Source organism: Panthera tigris, chromosome A1 (genome assembly GCF_018350195.1).
Source record: "Panthera tigris isolate Pti1 chromosome A1, P.tigris_Pti1_mat1.1, whole genome shotgun sequence".
Classification (NCBI taxonomy): domain Eukaryota; kingdom Metazoa; phylum Chordata; class Mammalia; order Carnivora; family Felidae; genus Panthera; species Panthera tigris.
The window spans coordinates 146,571,798-146,594,967 of NC_056660.1; the positions used below are offsets into that span (position 1 = coordinate 146,571,798).

General features: G+C 35.2%; 1 protein-coding gene across 1 annotated transcript in view; it reads right to left on the reverse strand.

Moving 5' to 3' along the window:
• The window catches only part of EDIL3 (EGF like repeats and discoidin domains 3), a 319,001-nt gene that overhangs the window by 161,156 nt on the left and 134,675 nt on the right, over positions 1–23,170 (reverse strand). The window contains exon 6 of the mRNA XM_042956589.1: positions 16,728–16,841. Coding sequence (XP_042812523.1) covers positions 16,728–16,841 — 114 coding nt within the window. The remainder of the gene's footprint in view (positions 1–16,727; positions 16,842–23,170) is intronic.

Below are 23,170 nucleotides of genomic sequence, written 5' to 3' on the forward strand. Positions count from 1 at the left end.
GTGTATACTGCTTAAAATAAATCTAGGTACAAATATATTCTGACATAACTAAATTCAAAGGTAGTCTTAATTATGTTTAGTGACAATACCTTAATGCTTTGAAACTGATGTTTCACACTAGTGAAAATATCACTAAGCTAACGGACTGACATTCTTTTTTTTTTTTTTTTTAAGGTAATGAGTATTTCCCATTTACTCTGTATTTGATGCTATGATTCACATGGCTAGCTCTTTTTGGTTAACTTATACACCAGAGTGGCCTTCTTCTAAAGCAACTACGTATATGATATTGACAAATAATATTGACGTATATGATATGCAACTAAACTGTTACATACATAACAGCTGATTTTAAGAAAATTGAAAAGTCCCTGGTAAAAGAGAGACTGGATATGCTCAACTTCAGACAGTAGCTCCTGGAGGGATGTTCTTTAGTTTCTTTCTGTTTCCTTGTCTTGTAACTACAGTGCAGTGTCCATAGGTAACATATCACAGAGTTACAAACTTTCCAAATCTTCACTGCTGATGAGAAGTGAGAAAGGGTTCAATAAAAAGTCAACACTACCGTATACTAACAATACAATAACAAAAAGAGAAACTAAGGAAATAGTTCCATTTACAATTGCACCAAAAATAATCAAATACCTAGGAATAAGCTTAACTACGTTGGTGAAAGATCTGTACACAAAGAAATGAAAAGCTATGTTCATAGATTGAAAGAACCAGTACTGGTAAAATGTCCATACTACTACCCAAAGCAATCTACGGATTAAATGGAATCCCTGTCAAAATACCAACAATTTGCACGGAACCACAAATGACTCTGAACAGCTGTTGAAAAGAACAAAGCTGAAGGTATCACAGTCCCAGATTTCAAGTCACACCACAAAGCTATAGTAATGAAAACAATATGGTACCGACACATAGATCAATGGAACAGAATAGAGTCCAGAAATAAACCCACTCTCGTATGGTCAATTAATCTGCTGCAAAGGAGAGAAGAACATACAAGAGGAAAAAGACAGTCTTTTCAACAAATGGTGTTGGGAAAACTGGACAGCCAAATGCAAAAGAATGAAACTGGACCACTTTCTTTCACCGTACACAAATATAAACTCAAGAGACTCACTCAAGATCTAAATATAAGACCTGAAGCCACTCCTCTAAGAAATTCCTCTAAGCCATTCCTCTAAATTTCCTCTAAGAAAACACAGGCAGCAATTTCTTTGACATCAGCCAAGGAGACATTTTTCTAGATGTGTCTCCTCTGATAAGGTAAACAACAGTAAAATTAAACTACTGGAACCACACCAAAATAAAAAGCTTCTGCAGAATGAAGGAAACTATCAACAAAATGACAAGGCAACCTACTGAATGGGAAAAGATATTTGCAAATGATATGTTCAATAATATATAAAGAATTTACACAACTCAACACCAAACAAACAAAATAATACAATAAAAAATGGTCAGAGGATCTGAATAGACAGCTTTCCAAAGAAGACATACAGAGGATCTGAATAGACAGTTTTCCAAAGAAAACATACAGATGGCCAAAAACACATGAAAAGATGCCTGACAACATCAGAAAAATACAAATTAAAACCACAATGAGATATCACTTTACACCTGTCAGAACGGCTAAAATAAAAAAGACAAGAAGTAACAAATGTTGGTGAGGATGTGGAGAAAAAGGAACCATCGTGTGATGTTGGGATGCAAACTGGTGTAGCTGCTGTGGAAAACAGTAAGGATGTTTCCCCAAAAAATCAAAATTATAATTATAAATATATATATATATATATATATATATATGTGTGTGTGTGTGTGTGTGTGTGTGTGTGTGTGTGTGTGTGTGTGTATACATTCCAGTAACTTCACTACTGGGTGTTTACCCAAAGAAAATGAAAACACTAATCTGAAAACATATATGCACCTGTTTATTGCATCATTATTTACAATAGCCAAGATATGGAAGCAACCTAAGTGTCCACTGAGAGTTCACTGAGAGATGAATGGAAAAAGTAGGTGTGTGGCACACAGACACACACACACACAGACACACACACACAGGAATATTACTCAGACACAAAAAGAATGAGATCTTGCCATTTGTAACAACATGGATGGACCTAGAAGGTATAATGCTAAGTGAAATAAGTCAGTCAGAGAAAGGCAAATGCCATATGATTTTATTTCTATGGGGAATTTAAGAAACAAAATAAATGGACAAAGTAAAAAAGAGACACAAAGTACAGACAGATACAGAGAACAAACTGGTGGTTGCTAAGGAGGGAGGTGAAATAGGTAAAGAGGATTAAGCATGCACTTATCCTGATGAGCATTGAGCAATGTATAGAATTGTTTAAATATACTCGAATAAAAAAGGACATCTGATTAACATTAGGGCAGAAAATTTACTAGCTGAATTTCATAAAAACATTTGCATATTACATTGAACACTAAGTATGATAACTCTGGGAGTGCAGCTATAGGCTTATCTTCCACTGGATCTACTTAGTTTAGTGATGTTTTGTTCCCAGATTTCACCAGTGAAATCTAGTATTGACATGATTTGTAAATTGCTTTTCTCCATGTTAAACTCAGGATTAAAAATAATGAAGCACATCTTATGACACTGCTTTTTCTAAAATACTGTTATTATAACACATTATGAGAGCAAAATAGGATTTTTGTGTCATTTAAAATGGTATATAGTAAGACAAGATGTAAATGTAAAAGTGTTATTTATTCATCTTTGTTTATTCTTTAAAACAGTATTTTTGTGTATATGTTGTAATGCACACATTAACACTTAAATTGTATGTGAATCTGCTTTATAAAAAAGTAAAATTATTTTGAGATGTAAAAAAAAATAGTGCTAATAAAACCTCAACAAATGCAATGAAAAATAGGATCATGTTCTGCTATTTTTCTTACACATGGAAGTAGAGATCAAAACTCAGTAGAAAGGTCAGGAATGGACATTCAGTGAAAATAGCTCCTTAATAGCTTTTATTTCAAAAAGCTTCATCTTTAACATACAAGAGGAAAAAAGTATATCTTTTGAAACCAATAAGCCATTAGCTCAGGGTTCTGAACATTTTTTATATTCCGGACCCTTTTATTAGTCTGTTGAAGACTAGAAGCTCTTTTCAGAGTAATTCTGTTTAGTGTATAAAATGAAATATACAGAAACATAGTGTTATTATCAAAATATTTAAAAAATGGGTGATACATTAATATTATGTGCTTATCTATTAACACATTAAATAAGAGAGTTAGTGGTAGATCTACTGTAGTTTCATATTGGTAAAGATATAAATTTTTTTTTGGTTATGTGCAACAAGGACAATGTGGTATATAATTATCTGATTTCTATTAGTCACAAAGACATTGGTGCTGTTAATATTATGATCTGCTGTTTGCCTGCATTTGTAATTTATGGAGATTCTACATTTCAGGTAGCCCTTTTGGTTTTCTTATCAAAGGATACAGACACCCTGAACTCCATCCATCCATCCTTTCATGGTCCTGTACCCTTGGTTAAAAACTCCATGAAGTGCCTCAAAAGGTGGGACTGAGAACATCCTTATATTAATCTCTGTTGGAGCGTGTTCACGTTCTGTTAAACTGAAAACTATTCACAAAAGGAGAATCCACGAATAATTCTAATGGGAAAGGAAATGGCATTATTAAGTTACTGCCGAGGGGATATGAAGCAATATTTATATACCAAGTAGTCACTTTATGGATGTTTAAAAAATTGTGTGTCTGCCTGAGTGTACCAGAGAAAATATAAAGTGAATTTTATATTGAACAAACCACCATGAATATCCTTGGGTTTCTTGGAGCTAAGAGCTGCAGTTCAATTTCTTGGCATTTTGTAGTTAGATAATAGTGCTGAGTATTTATAGGCTTCCTTATATAACTATAGTTCTATCCATTTTTCTTGTCAGAAGAGTTTATTTTCTGTCCCTGCTCCTGTTTTCCTTGAATTTTAGTATTGGATTTACGGACTTTGCTCTGGCTCTACTTCTTTTTATAGAACCATATTCCTCAAGTTCAATTTATTTTTAAGTTGGATACTTTATGTGTCCATTCCCTTTAGAGCTTTAAAAAGAATGTGTATTATTGACCAGATAAAGCTATTAAGGTAACTATTATGAAATTTATTTTTAGGTCCTCGGCCACCTTAATGGCTCTTTGGGGTCTAAGATATGCTCAGAGTAAAGTGCACCATAACCTGGGAGGAGCGTCTGTGGCTCTTATTTCTCATTCAACACCTGCTCAATCTGGAATAGGTGCAATCTGGCATTCTTTTTCTACCACCCACTGTAATTATTTAAGGGCCATTAATGGCTTGAGACTCCAAATTAAAAAGTCTTTTCTTAAGTACCCATTACCCTGACCAGCTCCTATTTTGGAAACATTCTTTTCCTTGCTCTCTCCATGTTTTTCTTTTCTTCCTACTTTTCTGATTATGCTTTTATTTCATTTTTTTTGGTACCTTTGCAGATAGGATTTCTTTACCTGACTTAAATTCTATCTTTAGCAATCTTATACTTTTATACACTTTGACTCCCTCCTTCAGCAATCCCCGTTCAGTCTTACGACTTCACCATTTTCATGTGATCCCTGAATCTGAATCTTAATTACCAATGCTTCCCTGAGCTATCATCTACCTGCATTTTAATAACCAGCTTACCAAGATGTGTCAATTGTATCTACAATTCAGTATGCCTTCTGAAGGAAAGAGATCTGTTGTGCCTCTTTCAGTTTAAGGAGATTTCTTTGAAGATGAAATTGGAAACATATATGTGGCTCTTTGTCTTACATACTGCTGGAAGCCATCGCTTTCAAGTCTATGATTTGGTGGAAAACTGTGGCTGGGGTCGTGCCAGTTGTTGGCATCACTGCTCAACTTAGCTCCATTCTTTCTAGTAAAATCATTATTGTAATTATTTGAAACCCTTGGGATTTCAAGAAATCATGGAAAATTGTACATTTTGGCAAAATATCAAAATTCATATATGTTATTTCCTTTCTCCTACTTAAGAAAAGCACTACTTTTTTTAGAGTTTGAGAAACAGAGAGAGAGAGAGAGAGACAGAGAGAGACAGAGAGAGTGCGAGCAGGGGTCAGAGGAGAGAGAAAGAGAGAATCCCAAGCAGGTTCTGCACTGTTAGTGCAGAGCCCAATGCGGGGCTTAATCCCATGAGCTGTGAGATCATGACCTTAGCCGAAATCAAGAGTTGGATGCTTAACCAACCAAGCCACCCAAGTGCCCCAAAAGCATTTATTTCTGCTATTTGGTGGATGTGATAGAGACCAGTGTAGTTTGTGCCTGAAATTTCTCCACTATGAAATAACCATTTCATCCTCACTTTGAAAAGTCAAAACCAAAATTTCACCAAAGAACCCCATAATCCATGTTAACATGTGTAGAAGGTAATGAAGAGCTCACAAACTACATTTTAGACATGTACAAACCATAAATTCATCAGATGACTTCTTTTTTAGAGGTTTCCTTATAGATTTTATTTTTTATTATATGCACTTTATTTGGGTTCTTCCTTTTTTATTTTCTTTTTCTTTTTAAATGTTTATATGGGGAGGAATAGAGATGTTTGGAAAGATTGATATTTTCAATCTGAGAAAAATACAATACTTTTCAATCATACCATTTTAAATTTTATGAGGATGAAATCAAGTTGGACTTTTCCCAAACTCTCCTAAATCTCTGCAGGCTTCATCTTTTTTTGTCTTTGAAATAGGAAATATTAAAGTGAGTTTTAGTCTGGAGTATAAATGCAAGACTAAATTTTAATCCCTGGACATGTGCAGGTTAGCACATAATGGGAATGTTAGTATAATTTTAAAATCAAGAAGATGTTACTGGATGTTTCAGTAGTTATTTGCAACTAAGTACAAAGCTGTCAGGTAATGAGAATCTGATTTGATTTGTTAGAGGTATTTAGCAAATCCTAGAGGGTCTATTTGAGCATTTTGCAGATATTTTTTTCTATCTTTCCTTTATTAGATTATCACTTGAAGGTACAGCAGGTAAACTTTCAAAGTGTGAGATGTCTGTACAAAACTGTTGGGCAACATTTGGGAAAATATACCCAGAGGCATCTGATTGAAGATGAAACTTCCATGTCGGACACAGAAAATCCAATTCGGTTTTGTCATTGAGTCAATTTTTTGTGTTTATTGTTGCAAAGACTTCATCCTGCAGTAATGTTGGAATCGTTTCTTTCCTTGAGGGCTACTGATATAGTTGCACAGTATTCTGTTCTGTTTTTTTTTTTTTAATTTATTTCACATCTTTTTAAAAAGAATGTGAGAAATTAAGTTACAATAATTAGCTATACTCAAGTATTTATAGTCATGGTCATTTCCATTTATATCTCTACATATTTACAGGTAGATTTTAAATGTTATATAACTTGGATTTAACATTATACAATTAATCCTAAATGTAAACGTTTTGTCAATCCATAGTTGATTTCTTTATTTTTTATTGTTCACAAAAGGCGACAGCTTGAGGCAAATTGTCCTTTTCCTATTAGATTTCTGGATTAATTCCTAATTTTATGTATTTCAAGGAAAGTAATCTTAAATTTATGTCAGGTAATGCTTTAAGAGACAAAAATCATTGCTAAAACATGGCATTTAAAGTTTCAAAACAGAGCAGTTTTATCTGGAACAAATCTAGGATTTAAGTTAATGATTTTTTTTTGCTTTTTTTTGATTTCTTGCTATATTTACAAAAATTAAAGTCTGTTTTGGTGTTTTAAAAATCTCTTGTGGTTGCACAAAAAGCTCATGAGATGGATTTTTAATATACGTTGTTTATATACATTAAATATTAGGGTCAACTGTTTTTTTTTTCTAAAAATTTTTTAATGCTTATTTATTTTTGAGAAATAGATCACGGGCAGGGGAGGGGCAGAGAGAGAGAGAAAGACACAGAATCCAAAGCAGGCTCTGGGCTCTGAGCCGTCAGCACAAAGCCCGACATGGGGCTCGAACTCGCAAACCGCGAGATCATGACCTGAGCCGAGGTTGGATGCTTAACGGACTGAGCCACCCAGGCGCCTGTAGGGTCAATTGGTATTGACCCTACATTTTCAGGGCCTAAAAGTTCAGTGATCATCCTACAAATCTCATCACATGATCACACAGCAATTGAAATAATTCACTAAAAATTAAGGTTCTAATGGACAAAGGGTTTATTTATCCTTGTGCACATTACCTTTCTTATGAATTCACCCTCCATTTGGTACCTACTATACATTCTTCTGGTCTCAGATTAAATGTCATTTCCTTAAACCCCCAAAACAGAACAGGCACCTCTGTCATAGCTTCCTTTACTTTTCAATCATAGCACTCATCATGCTTTATATTTAGATATTATATAATTGTTGTTTCTTCTGCTACCAATCTGTATACTCCATGAAAGTAGGAACTGAATTTATTTTAATACCATTTTTCCAGCTCTAGAAGGTGGCTACTGTTGGATGTAATTTGGTGGATGAATTAATTCATTCACATATGTTTTCCATACCTTGTACAAAGTTATGTTAAGAGAAAAAAATCAATAAATATTTGTGGCCAGTTTATTTGATCACATGACTAAATGAATAGATGTACTATATTATAATGCTGGACTCTGGATTTTTCTTATTAAAATTAGTTGTGCATTAATTCTAATTTTCCCTATAGGTACCTCTTATTTTTAAAATTCTTTAGTTTATATCAGAATTTGTTTATATTTTGCTTTTGGATCTCTGTCATACCTGGATATAGCAGAATAGGAATTTAGTGTTATATGGTATAACATCTATTTGATCATCTATGTAAGGCAAGAAAATACTGGAAGTTTTTATCCCACCACTGGTTTCTTCTAACCATTCACTAAAATACTTGATCAAATAGCAGTGATAGCTTACAATAACTGCAAAGAAAAAAATATAGATTAAGAAATGAAATTAGATGTTTGTGGGTCAAAAGTATGTGATGATGCCATTTTTTCAAAGATCAAAGCAACACCTATCTTAGGTTTGGTTGAATTAACAATATTTGTTTGTTAAAAATTATATTAATGCCATAGGATTTCCTAAGTTTATGTACTACTAATGCATGGTATGCAAGACATTATAGCTGACTTTTACACAAGTTGTTCTCAACTACATACAGTTAGTAACTAAAGATAGGTTAGTTGTGTGAGTATATAAAAAAATTCCAAAATGCACAAAATTATAAAAAAAAAAAAAAGAAAAAAGATGGGATCACTGACATGGACTTTTCAAATAACTCAAATACCCTTGTGACATTTTATTTATTAATGCAATTATTTGTTTATTTACATTTACTGACCTAGAATTCTACTAGGTACTCTATATACGCTATTAATTTAAATTTTTTTAATGTTTATTTATTTTTGAGAGAGACAGAGACAGAATGTGAGTGGGGTAGGGGCAGAGAGAGAGGGAGACATAGAATCTGAAGCAGGCTCCAGGCTCTGAGCTGTCAGCAAAGATCCCGACGTGGGACTTGAACTCACAAACCGTGAGATCATGACCTGAACCAAAGTCGGATGCTCAACCAACTGAGCCACCCAGGTGCCCCATATGCTATTAATTTTAATCTATCCATTAATATAAACCAAATGGTATTATTAACTTCATTTAAAGATGCAGAATCTGAGGCCTAGAAAGGGCAACTAATTTATCCAGACATTTAATTATAAAGAGGAAAAGCAGAGTTGATGTCCCAGTTGTATCTGAATACAAAACCTGTACTCTTTCCTCTTACTCTTCGGATACTCCCCAAGGCCACTCCTCAAGTGCAAATGTTCTTAACGTGTAAACTGTAACGAACAGTGTTCCTTTCATCCTATGAGGAGCAGGATCAATCATGCTTAGGAATGCAGTCTCTGTAGCTGCCACGCTTGGGGGTAAGGCCAGGCTGTGCAGTTCACTAGCCATGTGAACATGAGAACGTACACAAACTATTCACTCAGTACGCTCTGTTTTCTCTGTAAAATGGAGCAGTGATAAACAGAACCCACCACAAAGAGTGTTAAGAGGATTAAATAAAATAACATTTAAAGTACTTAAGACAGTCTTAGCACACAGTAAGTTAAAAGTCTCAATTAAAAACATTAGCATATGATCATTAGTTGGTGACAAAATATTAAGATTATAGCAGAGTGTTTAGTTATTTACAAAAGCAATAATGAAGTGTTGAGGATAGAAAAAGAAATATCACATAATTTAATTATTTATAAAACGTTTTGGCAATTTTCACCGCGTAAGCCTGGACTTATATAAGCACTTGGAAGCACTGCCATCAAAAGAAAGATACAAATGTACATTTATATAGTACATGGTTGTGTATTTGTACATACTAGCTCATCTGTAATGAAGGCTTAAAAAGAGTTACAAAGAAATGAAGATATAGAAATGTCAGTTCACAGTTTTTTTTAAATATATTCACATGTATCATCATTTCTTGCCCTTATTAATTTATAGGTAGAATTCTTAAAGTAAAGCTATAGAATTATCTAGATTATTATATGTAATTAAAAAAAAAAAAACTGGATGACCATGATATTTAGAAACATCCCTTTATCGTCAGTCGAAGATTTTAGCTTTCATTTTTAATAAAACTCTCTGAAACCATCCAAGTCCTAATACTTTCTGGCATAATAGTTTGGGGATGTTGCATTATAAGAGATCCCTTGGTAACTATCTTAATTTCCAGAAATAGTATCAGTGATGAAAATGAATTTGAGTGCCATTTCTGAAATTTAATCATGTCACATTTAAACACCCAGCAGGGAACTGTATATGGCTGTTGTGGGCCACATAGTCCAATCAATGAAAATAATCCTGGTAATTTTTAGATTAGTTAACTAAAGTGCTATCACTTTCCATTGTGCTCACTTTAGTATAAACATCCCATTGTGTTAAATGTACACAGTAAAGCATATCTGTTCTTATAAGAATACGTTTCTCTTGCCCGTTCATGATCATTTCCTTCCAAGCTGTGTAAGAAAATAGCTGAACACTTGAGCTTGTATCATTAGGAACAATAAGGGATATAAATTAGGACTTTATAATTAGAAGAATTGCCTGTCATACTGTAATAAATAGTATGAGCATATCTAAATGATTTTCACATATCATTCAAATGCAACTTCAATTAAAATTAAAGATAATCAAAATTAAATTCCCTGTAATAAATAAATGAAAAATAAAACTAAAAACAACTGAGATCTGCCAAATTAAGTAATAAATTGAACAGTATCCGGAAATCTAAGCTGAAATATTTAAATCAAAAGTATTATTGCCCTAGCCTACCTATAAATATAATTTACAAATAATTATTGGAAAAATTTTAGGCAGATTTTTGTCCAGTATTAAAACTTTTGTTATCAGTATTTGAAATACTAAACTAATTGAAAATGTTTAATAGGTGATTGATTTGCGTAATAATTATTACTACATATTTGGGCATCATGTCATCATAGATAGGATTAGATATAAACACTACTTTTAAGTAAAAACACCTAGTAGCCATATTTATTAAAGACATACATTATAGTAAAGAATTCATATAGATTTTAAATAATGGTTATTAAAGTAGTGTCTTAAACATTTTGGTTTAACTGTTTAACTGAAAATTTAAAAATATATTTTGGTTTTAAAAATGTAGTATATCACTAATATTCAAAATATTTCAGTGAATTCCACTAGCAAAGGTAATCTTAATAAATTTCCTAATATTGAAGGGTGAGTAAAACTGAAGGAAAGGCAGAGTAAGGTTAAGATCTGAGAAAAGCAAATCTTTTTGATGATAAGTACACAGACACTGAGATCAGTCTGTCGACACCATTTATTTATTTATTTATTTATTTTTAAATTTTTTTTAACATTTTATTTATTTTTGAGACAGGGAGAGACAGAGCATGAACAGGGGAGGGTCAGAGAGAGGGAGACACAGAATCTGAAACAGGCTCCAGGCTCTGAGCTGTCAGCACAGAGCCCGACGCCGGGCTCGAACTCACGAACCTTGAGATCATGACCTGAGCCGAAGTCGGCCGCTTAACCGACTGAGCCACCCAGGCGCCCCTGTCAACACCATTTAAATAATTATATCCAAAATTACCACTTTTACATTTTCAAGCATTACTACTGGTAGTAGTTAGATCACAGCACTAATAAATGTTTACTGATATTAGAAATGGATAAGAAATAAATAAGTAATCTAAGATAAAATTATCAAGATGTTTGCAAGCAGAATGGTCTAAATAGAGGAACAGAGTGCCTGTTTACTTGTCTTATTTAAAAGCCATTTGCATAATCCTACTGCAAAATAGAGTTATAAAAGATTTTATCAAATCAAAGGAAAACAATTCAACTTGTAGTATCATTTACTGAGTACCAATTAATATACCAAATTATATTTCATTACACTGGCAAAAACAGCTTTAGAATACTGCTCCAAAAATGAGAAGTAGACAAAAAATAACTTGGTAGTTATGGTAGTTGAGGGCAATGAAAAATCAGATACTATTCCTATACTTAAAGAACTCAGAATGCAAGGTTCATTCATTCATTCAGCAAATGTCTATTGAGCGCTTACTGTTTGCTAGTACTCTTTGGCAACTGTGATTATAACAGAACAATTTCTCTCTCGTGGAGGATATACTCCACTGGAAGAATTTTCAACAAACAATATATAAAAGTACAAATATGATATGTTAATGATCAATGCTAAGGAGAAAAACTGTAAGAGGGAAAGGGGTGGGTGTGTTTTGGTGTGTTGAGATAGGGAGGTAGAAAGACTGAGAAAAGCCTCACTGAGAGGATGCCTTTATGCCAAGACCCAAAGGAAGTATGGAGTATTCATAACATCATAACAGAATATTACAGAAAAGGGGAGATGGGAAAGGAAATGCTGTGGGGCAGGGATGTGCCAGGTGTGTGCCTGGAACAGCCAGGAGGCCAGTGGGGCTGGAAGAGCACATGAAAAAGTGAGAGTCCCACGAGATGTGGTCACAGAGGTGAGCAAATAGGGCGGAGATACAGGCAGGGCCTATTGACCTCAGGAAACAGGGAGACTGTAATTTTTTCTCTGTGTGAGATGAGAAGTTGGTGGAAGATTTTGAGCTGCTAGGTGATGCACGTTGACTTTTGCTTTAACAGGCCAGCTCTGGCAGTGGAGTTAAGAACAGACAATGTTAAGAAGCACATGCAGAAGGAAGGAAGGAACTCTCCCTAGCAAAATGGTCTAGTGGGAACCTTTTACATCTTTGAAAAATTATTTTTCTGTCACCTCCCTTGCCTTACAATTCTCTTCCCATAAGTAACAACAAATTCCTCCTGGAAGGAGGGAGAGAGAGAAAGAGACAGAGACAGTGTGTGTGCGGGCATTTCCTGGGATGCTCAGCATGGATTCAGATTCACCTCTTTCCCTTCTCCTTTTTCTTTTCCATACTCTTTCTAAAGTCTGTCAGCTAGCTTCTGCTCCTCTTTACCATTTCATCTGTTTCCATCTCATGTTTCCATTTATTTATATTTCCATTTGTGAAATGAGAGGGGTAGAGAAATGGGGTGAGAGGAAGAAGCAGCAGAATGCATGGTAAGTCCAGGTTTTTGTTCCCTTATGTAGTGCTCTCTCATTAAACAGTCATTTAAACATAATTATTCTTTTCAGATCACAAAGGTATCATAAGCCTTATAAATTCAAAATATACTGAAGAATAAAGATGAAGACACGACTCAACTATAATATGATAAATATCAAGTTACTTATTTCCTTTGTAGGGAAGTTCTGTGCATGGTTTTGATGGATTTTTTTTTCCTTCTGTTGTGTTTAATTTTAGTGAATTGAAAGACATCACAAACTAAGGATAAAAAATATTTTCCTTTCATGTTTATTGTAAATATATCCCCAGTTTATTATTCGTGTTTATAGTTTACTATTTTTGTACAGATTTTTTTAGTCATTTCTGGTCTTCTGCAATGTCTTTAATTATTTATTACTTGGGAGGGTATTGAGAATGATTTCATCTTAAAATATAGCAGAACTTAATTAATCCATCAGTAGATATAAGAAAGTAGTGGAAGGAGTGATGTAATATGAGTGCAGATACCCAAGAGGAGAGTGAAGGGGGTTTGGATTTGAATATAAGCATGCCAGCATTTCAATACTGTTGTCCTCTGTCCCACCCAGCAGTTAGTCTCCATCATTCCCCCTTTCCTCTTCCTCCTGAAATATCTGCAGAAACAAATGGCTTCTCTGCCATAACTGTAGGCATAAGCTGACCAATGGTACCCCTGAGGTACATGACAGAAGGCTCATAAGAAAGTTTATAAATCTAATTCCAGAGTGGAAGTTGGGAACATTGATTATAATCTCTGTACTGTCAATTCCCAAGATCCTAAACTCGATCATCTTAGGGCTGGCACTGCCTGGAACCTGCAGGTGTTTCTGTGTGCCCTGTAGTGAGTGAATACAGTACGTTCTCAATGTGTACTACGACATCATCTTTGGGGAAGAATGCACCTTTTTACTCTGGATTTTCTAAAAATTCTAAGAAGCCACACTAAAAAGCAGAGCCATATTCCTATAAACCTAAACAGTAGGGAGATTAACAATCTTTATTTTTATTCTAAACGCTTACAAATCAATACAATAAAAACAAATACACCAATAAGAAAATATTTTATTTATTTTTTATGTTTACTTATTTATTTTGAGAGAGAGAGTGTGCGTGTGAGGGGGAGGGTCAGAGAGAGACGGAGAGGAAGAATCCCAAGCAGGCTCTATGCTGTCAGTGCAGAGCCCGATGTGGGGCTCAAATTCATGAGCTGTGAGAACATGACCTGAACCGAAATCAAGAGTCAGACACTTAACAGACAGCCATCCAGGCACCCCAATAAGAACATGTTTTGGAGTGTATCCTAAGTGACTCTTTTTTATCTTTTTTGTTAGGGCACAGAGATGAATAGAGGAAATGTAGAATGTCAGAGCATATGATGGGTTAGAAAATCACTACTGCATTTGTGTTCAAAGAGAAGCCTGAGTTTAAATATAAAGATTGTATAGGGGCACATGGGTGGCTCATTCATTTGAGTATCTGACTTTGGCTTAGGCCATGATCTCAGAGCTCGTGAGTTCGAACTCTGCATTGGGCTCTGTGCTGACAACTTAGAGCCTGAAATCTTTGGATTTTGTGTTTCTCTCTCTGCCCTCCCCACCATGCCCCACTTGTACTCTGTCTCTCTGTCTCTCCCTCAAAAATAAATAAACATTAAAAAATTTTAAAAATCCTATATAGATATAAAACTAAATCAAATAAATCAAAGAATTTTATTAAACATAATAGCAAACACTGATTGGAAGACACTAGATAACAAACTGATGGCAATTAAGTTCAAAGTCTATTTCAAAATGTCTTTCCATCATCAATCAAGTTTCTTTCTTTTCAAGGGTATTTTTAGATGTGTTGACCTCAGTAAAATCTATGATGGAGGGATAAAATAGGCTTTAGTCATCTAGTTCAAAATAGGCTTTAGTCATCAGTTACATCTAGTTCACATCCAGGTCTCCTCCCATTTTCAATCTATAGGCAACAGACTGTCCAATTGCTCCTTGACTAGCACAGGAGGGCAAGGGCATACACACACACACACACACACACACACACACACAAACACACACACATACACACAACTTCAAGACCTAGGGCTTTTCTCCCAGGGTGCCTGCAAATTCAGTTATCACTTCTTCAGGTCAGTCAGAAAGCTGGTGCATGACTACCTCAGAGAGACACTCATTGCTGGGCATTGTTCCCATGACATGTCCCCTATATCGTTCTCCTTTTAGGAAAATGGAAGGTCCCATCTCTCTATTTGTTCCCCTGGCCAGGCCTTCTATGTGTCAGAGGAGGTCTTATTCTGCCTGGACATGTTCTTAGCCAGACATTGTTTTAAGCTCTCCCAATGTTCTAGTACTGTCTGGAAGGTGCTTCATTACAGCAACAACTCTCTGTTTTTGCTGCATGAAAATCAAATAGGCATTGACATTAACTTTTTGTTCTTCGTCAAAGTAGTGAAGTGTTCATTTACAGATACATGGTGGTGGGGGGGCGCTTTTTAGTACAACTTCTAGTGCTGATTTGGCAGCCACCTGTAAGTCTCATGAACCAAAAGAAAAAAGGATACAGGAGCTGAATCTGGCCAGGCCAACGACCAATTGAATCTGAATTAAGTTAACTTACAGAATGGTCAGTTAAATGCTTTATAGAAGGTAGCTAGGTTAGTAGACTGGGTGGCCACTACTCTATTTAGTTGTATGACCAACCTGCTTGCTCAGGCTGTCCTTTCCTTCCACTCTTTGATGGCTGAAGGTTCCTGTGTTGATTCACAATTACCATCTTCCCCAGTTATTTTTAAGCTTAGAAAAATTTTGCCCAAATATATTTCTTTTATATTCAGAATTTCATCACTTAATCAAGTTTTTCAGGACGAGGATTGAGTATACATAGATCATCATTTTGTTTATATACATAACTCAAATAAGTTCTTCAATAATTCTCCATGTTTTATTTTATAAAGTATCCTTGTCAAAGAGAAGAGAGGAAAAATGACATGTAAAATTGTTACTCTAACCAAAAAGGAAGGAGTGTATGAGTGTGTGTGTGTGGGGGGGTGTATGTGTGCATATGTTCATGTGTAAGAGAGATGGAAGGTGTAGTGTGTTTTCATGTTTATTTCTTTCAACTCTGTCTGAAGAGATATCTTGATTTAGGAAAAGACACTGAACTAGGAATCCCAAGCCAAAATTCTACATTCCTTCTAGTCCTGTTTTCGTCACTATCTGAGAGAGCCTGGGCAAACCACATCCCTATGTGTCTCAGTTTCTGCCTCTGAATTCTCATCTCCATCTGCCTTCTGATTTGTATAATGTGATACTCTAATAGTATAATATACATCAAAGCAGTAGCACTATGGAGTTTCTGTAAGGGTCCAACAATGATTAAGTGATATCATTATTGTTCTCATTAGCAGGTATTTGTGTCCGATTCTGGTTTAATCACAATGACTATTATCTTGTTACCATCTTTTCCTAGTTTTGGTTTCTTTGGCGGAAAAAGGGCCACTTTGTGCTTCTTTGTAAACACTTCAAGAAAATCGCTGTCCTATCATTTGATCCATCATCACAAGACCCTACTCTCTTAGGCTTCCAAAAAGGCAAATAACCAGTATGTAAAATTCTTACTAATGTGTATGCCAGCTCAACACAAATCCTCCTTTTATTTGTGATAGAGGCTATCAGGTTAGAGCACCCCGAATTTACTGTCTGAAGTAAATTTACTGTCTGAAGTGACCACTCTGGTGGAAATCCAGGTCATACACATACTCAAAGGCCAAAATGGGATTCATAAAAGAGATGCACTTGGATCTCTGCAGAACTGTTGCCTTCCTTTCGGACCACAAAGTGTCAAGTTCTATGCCTAGCATGCACTGAGACCAATCCTGGGGAAGATATGTGTATTAGCAACATTAACAATAACAAATACAAAATGTGCCATTTCAATAAGTTAGGAACTCTGGAAGCAAATGATACTGATTTTGACCCAGATTCCATAATAAATGGAGGCTATGCAAACAACAAGGAAAATGTATACATATATGCATACTTACTGTATTGACAATTTCTTCCCATGAATTCACCTGGGCACTCACAGGAATAGTTAGCAACAAGGTCTGTACATATTCCACCATTTTTGCATGGCTCTGCTTCACATTCATTTATGTCTGAGGAAAAGAGAAAGAATAGAGAAAATGAGAATTATTGGTGGAAAAAAACAATTAATTATTGGAAGGATTTAGGCCTTTCAGATAAAACAAAATCTAAGTAGTGTTATTACTTTTGTGTGTTTGTGAGTGTGTGTCTATGTGTTGAGTCAATCATAGAAACAGTGCTCAAAATCAACAACTGATTAATAATCAAGTTCAAATGAAATTGATAATCCCAACAAAAGACCAGCAGAACCAGACCATTCTCCAATCCTGAAAATAAATATGAATAGTTTGGGGAAATATTCAGTGTATCCTTAGAATTAAATCGAGCAAATTAACCCTGATAGAGAGATGAATTGGTATCACTTACAAGATCTAGAAACCTTCCCTGCAGCAACAACTGCCAATTAACACTGTCTCATTTCATCTTAATTCATTAAAATTCTAACTGACAGAGATGTTTTAGTTTCTAAATAGTTCGCCTTTGATGAATGCGATGAGAAGCAAATTAGAGTTAATAGCTAAAGCTCGTTACATTAAGCAAAGTATAATAAATGTAAATGATGATCTCTTCCTAATCTCATTCAGGGGTTTCTAAAATTAGGATGACTAAAGGGACTTATACCTTTGATATACCATTATTATACCTGATGCAAAATCATGAAATATAAAACATTCAGCAAATTATACTAATTTCCATGCTAATTTTGGACAACAGATACAACGAATATGATTTTAAATGAAACAAGAAATAATGACTAATTCAGTCAAATATCTATCAGTGATAACTTACACATCATTCCCTCTAAGCACGGCACCAGGCTAGGTTCTGTGGGAATTGGAAAGTAGTTGGAGAACACGCAACCACTCCCCATTGCTTTCTCTTTCTATCATCTACTCCTGATGAACTCCTTCTCTGCCCTTGTTCCCACAGCTCCTTACAGACCTGAATGGGGTTGCCTAGAAATTGTCTATTTATGTGCCTTTCACCCTCTCACCCAGTCAAACTGCCAGTTCTACAGATGTAGACCCTGTCCTGCACTGTTCGTTGTATCTCTGTGAATGCCACACATTATCTGGGAGACCACTGGTACCCCAAAATGTTTCTTGATAAAATTTCTAACAAAGGATTAGAAATAGTGGCCCAGACAATTCAAGCAAATTGTTTCAGATGTGTAATGTATCTTTTGATACACTACAATGTACCAAAATGTATTTATTTTTAGGATCTGGGTTTCTACAGTGCTTAAAGCAATATGATCATAAATTACCCTCTCAAGACTGAACAAAAACAACATACCAGAAAACCTCTATTTTGCCTTTTCTTTTTAACTTCTGTTTTCTAAACAATGTCTCCTCTTAGTATCAGTGTTGGTTATGCTCTCATTTTAAGTTTACTGTAAAGTTAGGCCTAAAATTCCTTAGGCAGGTGATGACTTTCTCTGAAAAAGACATCCTTTTTGGTTTCTGGTTAACTGTCAAAGTTTGAGAGTAGAGACAATTCTTAACTGTGTTCAAAGAATCTAGATAATATAAGTAGTTTATGACATCAAATAATAGGATAAAATCAGAATCTGATAATCTTTAAAAATAGTTGTGTGCCATAAAATATAACAACCTCCCTAATATTTGAAAATAAACTCTCCAGAGGAGGAAAGGAAGGAAGGAGAGAAGAGGGGGAAGGAGGAGGGGAAGAAAGGAGGAAGGGAGGAAAGACAGGAAGGGAGAAAGCGGGGAGGAGAGGAAGGGGGGGGTTGCCATTTATTCCTTATCTGATGGAATATTTAGCTTTTTTATAGTCTTACTGAAAATTTCACATAGTCTTGATTTGTATTGGACTAACATGAAAAACATTTTCATTACATCTTGAAAGAAGCACAGAAATCACTGTGCTATTTATTTTATTGTTAGCTCAATGTAAGGCAATTGCAGCATCTGGCTACTTGGGAACATGCCTACTATGTCTCACCTTGCACCACATTGACTACATTTTTTTTTAAAGATGAGAATATGTCAATGGCTAATAAGAAATTAAATCTTCATGTTGGAGAATGAATTGCCTTATTTTATAAAGTCAGATATAACAAGTTATTCTTTTATTTACTTACAGGGAAGAAACTGAGTATTGATGTCTGAAGACCACATAAGGGAAATATAATTTGATCTTGAAGGAAAGGTTTAATTAAGATTAAAGACAGAAAGGGGATGGTAATGTATTTCCAAAAAGGAAACCAGAATGAGTCACAACTTTGAAGAGAAACGTTCATGGTATGATGGTGTATTCAGGAACATGAATAGCCAGCCTGTCTGGAGCATAGAGTGCAAAGGCGGGTGCTGGGGCCCTAAATCTGAAGATGTAGACAGGGGACAGATTATGATGAACTGTGAGTGCCAGTAGAGAGAAATGGCCTTCATCTTTTGGCACTAAAGACTTGGAGCTGGGTGGGAGGGTATCCTCTGTTCCCTTGTACTTCAGATAGACCTAGTGAAGCCAAATTTGGGATGGAATTCAGAAATGAATGAAGGCAAGCAGAGTAGAGAGACCCACACAGGATTTCATGCTAATAGGTACAACCTCTATTTTAATTATCAGGTAAGAGGCACTAAGCATTTTGTCATTTTAATGTTGAACTATCCATCGTGAGTAAAATCAAACCCATCTCTTGCTGCTTTAAGATGTTAATAGAAGAAAGTTTTCATAGTCAATGACGTTGAGAACTATGAAGAATCATTTTATATGCCTGTAAGGATATGCAGGCACTATTGTTCTTGGCTTCCTTACTTCTTCCAAGTATTTAAACAATAAAAAATACTTAATACATGTGAAAGGTGAATCGAATGGAGACACATCAACGTTTGAACCTGCTAGCTATTTGATCATCAGGCCAGATTTACAACCATCAACAAAGAAAATTATAATTAAGAATATCGGACTCTGAAATAAACAGTAGTTACACTTTTATCCAGAGGTTAACATTACGTGGAATAAACTGGAACTGCATTTGCTGAAGTGAAAAACCATACACAGTTTTTTAAAAAATTTTTTAAATGTTTATTTATTTTTGAGAGAGAGAGACAGAGTGCAAGCAGGGGAGGAGCAGAGAGAGAGGGAGACACAGAATCTGAAGCAGGCTCCAGGCTCTGAGCCATCAGCACAGAGCCCGATGTGGGGCTGGAGACCACAAATCATGGGATCATGGCCTAAGTGAAGTTGGATGCTTAACTGAGTGAGAAACCTGGGCACCCCTCTCCATACCCAATTTTTGATACAGAGTGACCTTTTATTATTGGTCCATTTTTTAATTTTTTAAGCTAAAAAACTACCTTAAATCTATTATTTGTAAAAATACAAATGTTACATTAAAGGGGTTACGTACTTTAATACAGTAGGCAAAAAAGTAAGACATTTCTGTGTAGGTACATATCTAATATCATGGAGACTCAGATAACAAATGCAAATTACATGGAAGCATTTATATATTAGTATAATGCAGGAGTTCTTTTAGCGGTGAAGGCTATTTGCTCTGTGATTAACACTGCAAGCAATCTAAACGGAAACAGACCTCAATTTGAATAAATCATGTTTAATTAAAGACTAGATACAAATGTTCACAGAATATAATGTAATGAAATGAAAATTAAACATCTTTGTAATAAATCATATACATTTCTCTTTGTCATAGATCAAGACATTATCATTTCCAGAAAAAAAAAATCCTCATCTATTCCAAATGTAGTGAAATATACTACACTCTTTTATAACTAAGAAAAATTTGACATAGCAGTCCCATACAAAATAGGAATTTCCATATTTGGCCATATTTATAGTTCAGTTATAATATTAATAGCTATCATTTTCTGAGGTTTTTATTTCTATGACTGCTTCATGGGAACTGTTTTAAAAAAATAGCCTCATTCAGAATTGGATTTTATAATAAGACACCCAGCTGAGTTCTGATCCCTCATCCTGAAAGCCTAAAACTGCTGCCTACCATCTCCTCTGGCTGAGGACAATAAGAGCTGAACATGGATTTCCAGACGTAAACTCGTGATGCTATTGTGTGTGCATGCTGGAATTAAAAAGCAAGGTAAAGGAAGAAAGGAGAAGAAGACATGAGGGAATAGATAACTGGTCACAATAGAAAGCATTTCTTTGAACACAAAGAAGTACTCTAGAAGGATTCCCAGGCCCTTTGCTCTAATTACACAAATTCATTCCTAAGATACACCTAACTGACTCTATCATCATTATGTTGCACTTAGCCCATTTTCATGCAGGCATGTAAAGGTGTGTTGGTAGACAAGCCACTTTGGCTTAGGTTTTTGCTAATAGAAAAAATGCCAACCTATACACACTTTGGAGATTTCACTGTGAGAATCTTCTTCCAGTAACTGACAAATGCATATATTCATAAGATCAGTCTGAGTACTCATGACCTTACACACATCTGCATCCTGAGAAGTATTCAGTTACTCCTAGCCTTTTTCTCTGGATGTTTTTCAGACCCATCATTGTGCAAACTATAGTCCCAAAACCCATGATATTGACTTTGGAGTGGTAGGTAAGTTATCAAAGAATTTTTGAGAATCAAGATTTTATTTGTTAGTTCATTTATATGAGACTTCAAAAAACAATGGCTTCTCTGGGCATAATTTCTTGTCACAGAAACCATGTTGCTTCTTTTCAGGTAATTATATTTAAATATTCAGTAATTCTATTCTTCATAATAGACTCAACCAGCTGGCCAAAAATGAAATGGAGATTTCTGGAGTCTAGTTCCCTTGAACTTCCTCTGGAGACTTTTAAAATTACTTGATTAACCAACTAATTAATTAATTAGTTCCAAATTTTCTCACATTTTTAATACATAGATTAAGAGAGATAACAGGTAGCACTCCAGGGCCATCAGTGTTCCAGTTCATCCTTGAGTTTACCCAGAATCCTCAGGTAGATGCCATCTGGCCCCAGTAGTGCCGCTGCATTTACTTGCCAACATGGCTTAGAATGTTGTGAATACTGACCACCATTTAGATCAGGACAACCAATCCTTCTCAGGATGAGATCCATCTAACCTCTTGAATGGAGACAAAGATAACTTAATTCAATCATTAAATTATCTCCTTTTCATCTCTATGTATATCCAGACCCATGATCGTCAAAAAGGAACAATTAAATTTCAGGCTGAGCATCCTTGTTTTCATATATTAAAAGGGCACCATGATAAAGCCCTTATTTTTTTCTTTGCAGAGACAGAAAGCCCTTGGGCTGTCTCTTCTCCTGCAATGTTGTTACTGACTGTTAATTAGCCAGCAGAGCTTATTTTCAAGAGCCTGCTATTTTTGATCCTAACAACCCCTCTTCCCTGGGCCCCCCATTAGCTATCAAATAATTTTCGTACCTCTTATGAGTGGCTGACTTTTAAAATTTGACCTTTTATTTGTTTTTCTTATCTAAAGCTTATGGCTTTGCAATTTCTCTTTTAAGTCTAAATAAATTACGATGAAAATCTAGAAATTCTGTTCTCCCACTCAGATATTGAATTAAGTTATCATGATCAGAATTATCTACAAAATTTCCCACTCCTTTCTGGGACTAGATCTGTATATTTTTATGTGCTTGAGCTCCCTTTGGATTTTGCCTTCTGCTATTTCAATAGTAATTCATTTTAAAGTAGCAAGTTAAAAACTGAATTCTTTAATCAGAACATATCACAAATCTTTTTATAATAACATATTTATAACTTTCACTTACCAAGACAAGAGTGTAAAAAAAACAACAACAAGCAAACCCAAATCATACTCAAATCATACTCAAGACATACTTATCCCTCACCACTTACTAACAAAGATCAGCCTACTTCTAGAGGGGTTCTATTAAGGAAAATGAAGTTACCAGTGCTTGTTTTAAAAGCTAGAACTTCTATTTTATTTTTTAAACATTTTTTTTAATTTGAGAGAAAGAGAGGAGGGAGAGAGAGAGAGAGAGAGAGAGAGAGAGAGAGAGAGAGAACCAGCCAGCAGGGGAGAGGGGCAGTGTGAGAGAGATAGAATCTCAAGCAGGCTCCACACTCAGTGCAGAGCCCGATAAGGGACTCTGCCCCACCATCCTGGGATCATGATGTGAACTGAAATCAAAAGTTGGATGCTCAACCAACTGAGCCAGGCAGGTGTCCCAAAAGCTAGGACTTTTAAAACATAACAATGCAAAGGCCCTACACCAGAGATTCTGATTTAAGTGGACTTGGGCGAAATGAAGTGAATAATATTGTTTGTACAGGAGTCCAGATGAGTCAAAAGGTAGCTAGAGTTAACAAACATCAGGTAGAACCTCTGCCCATTCATCT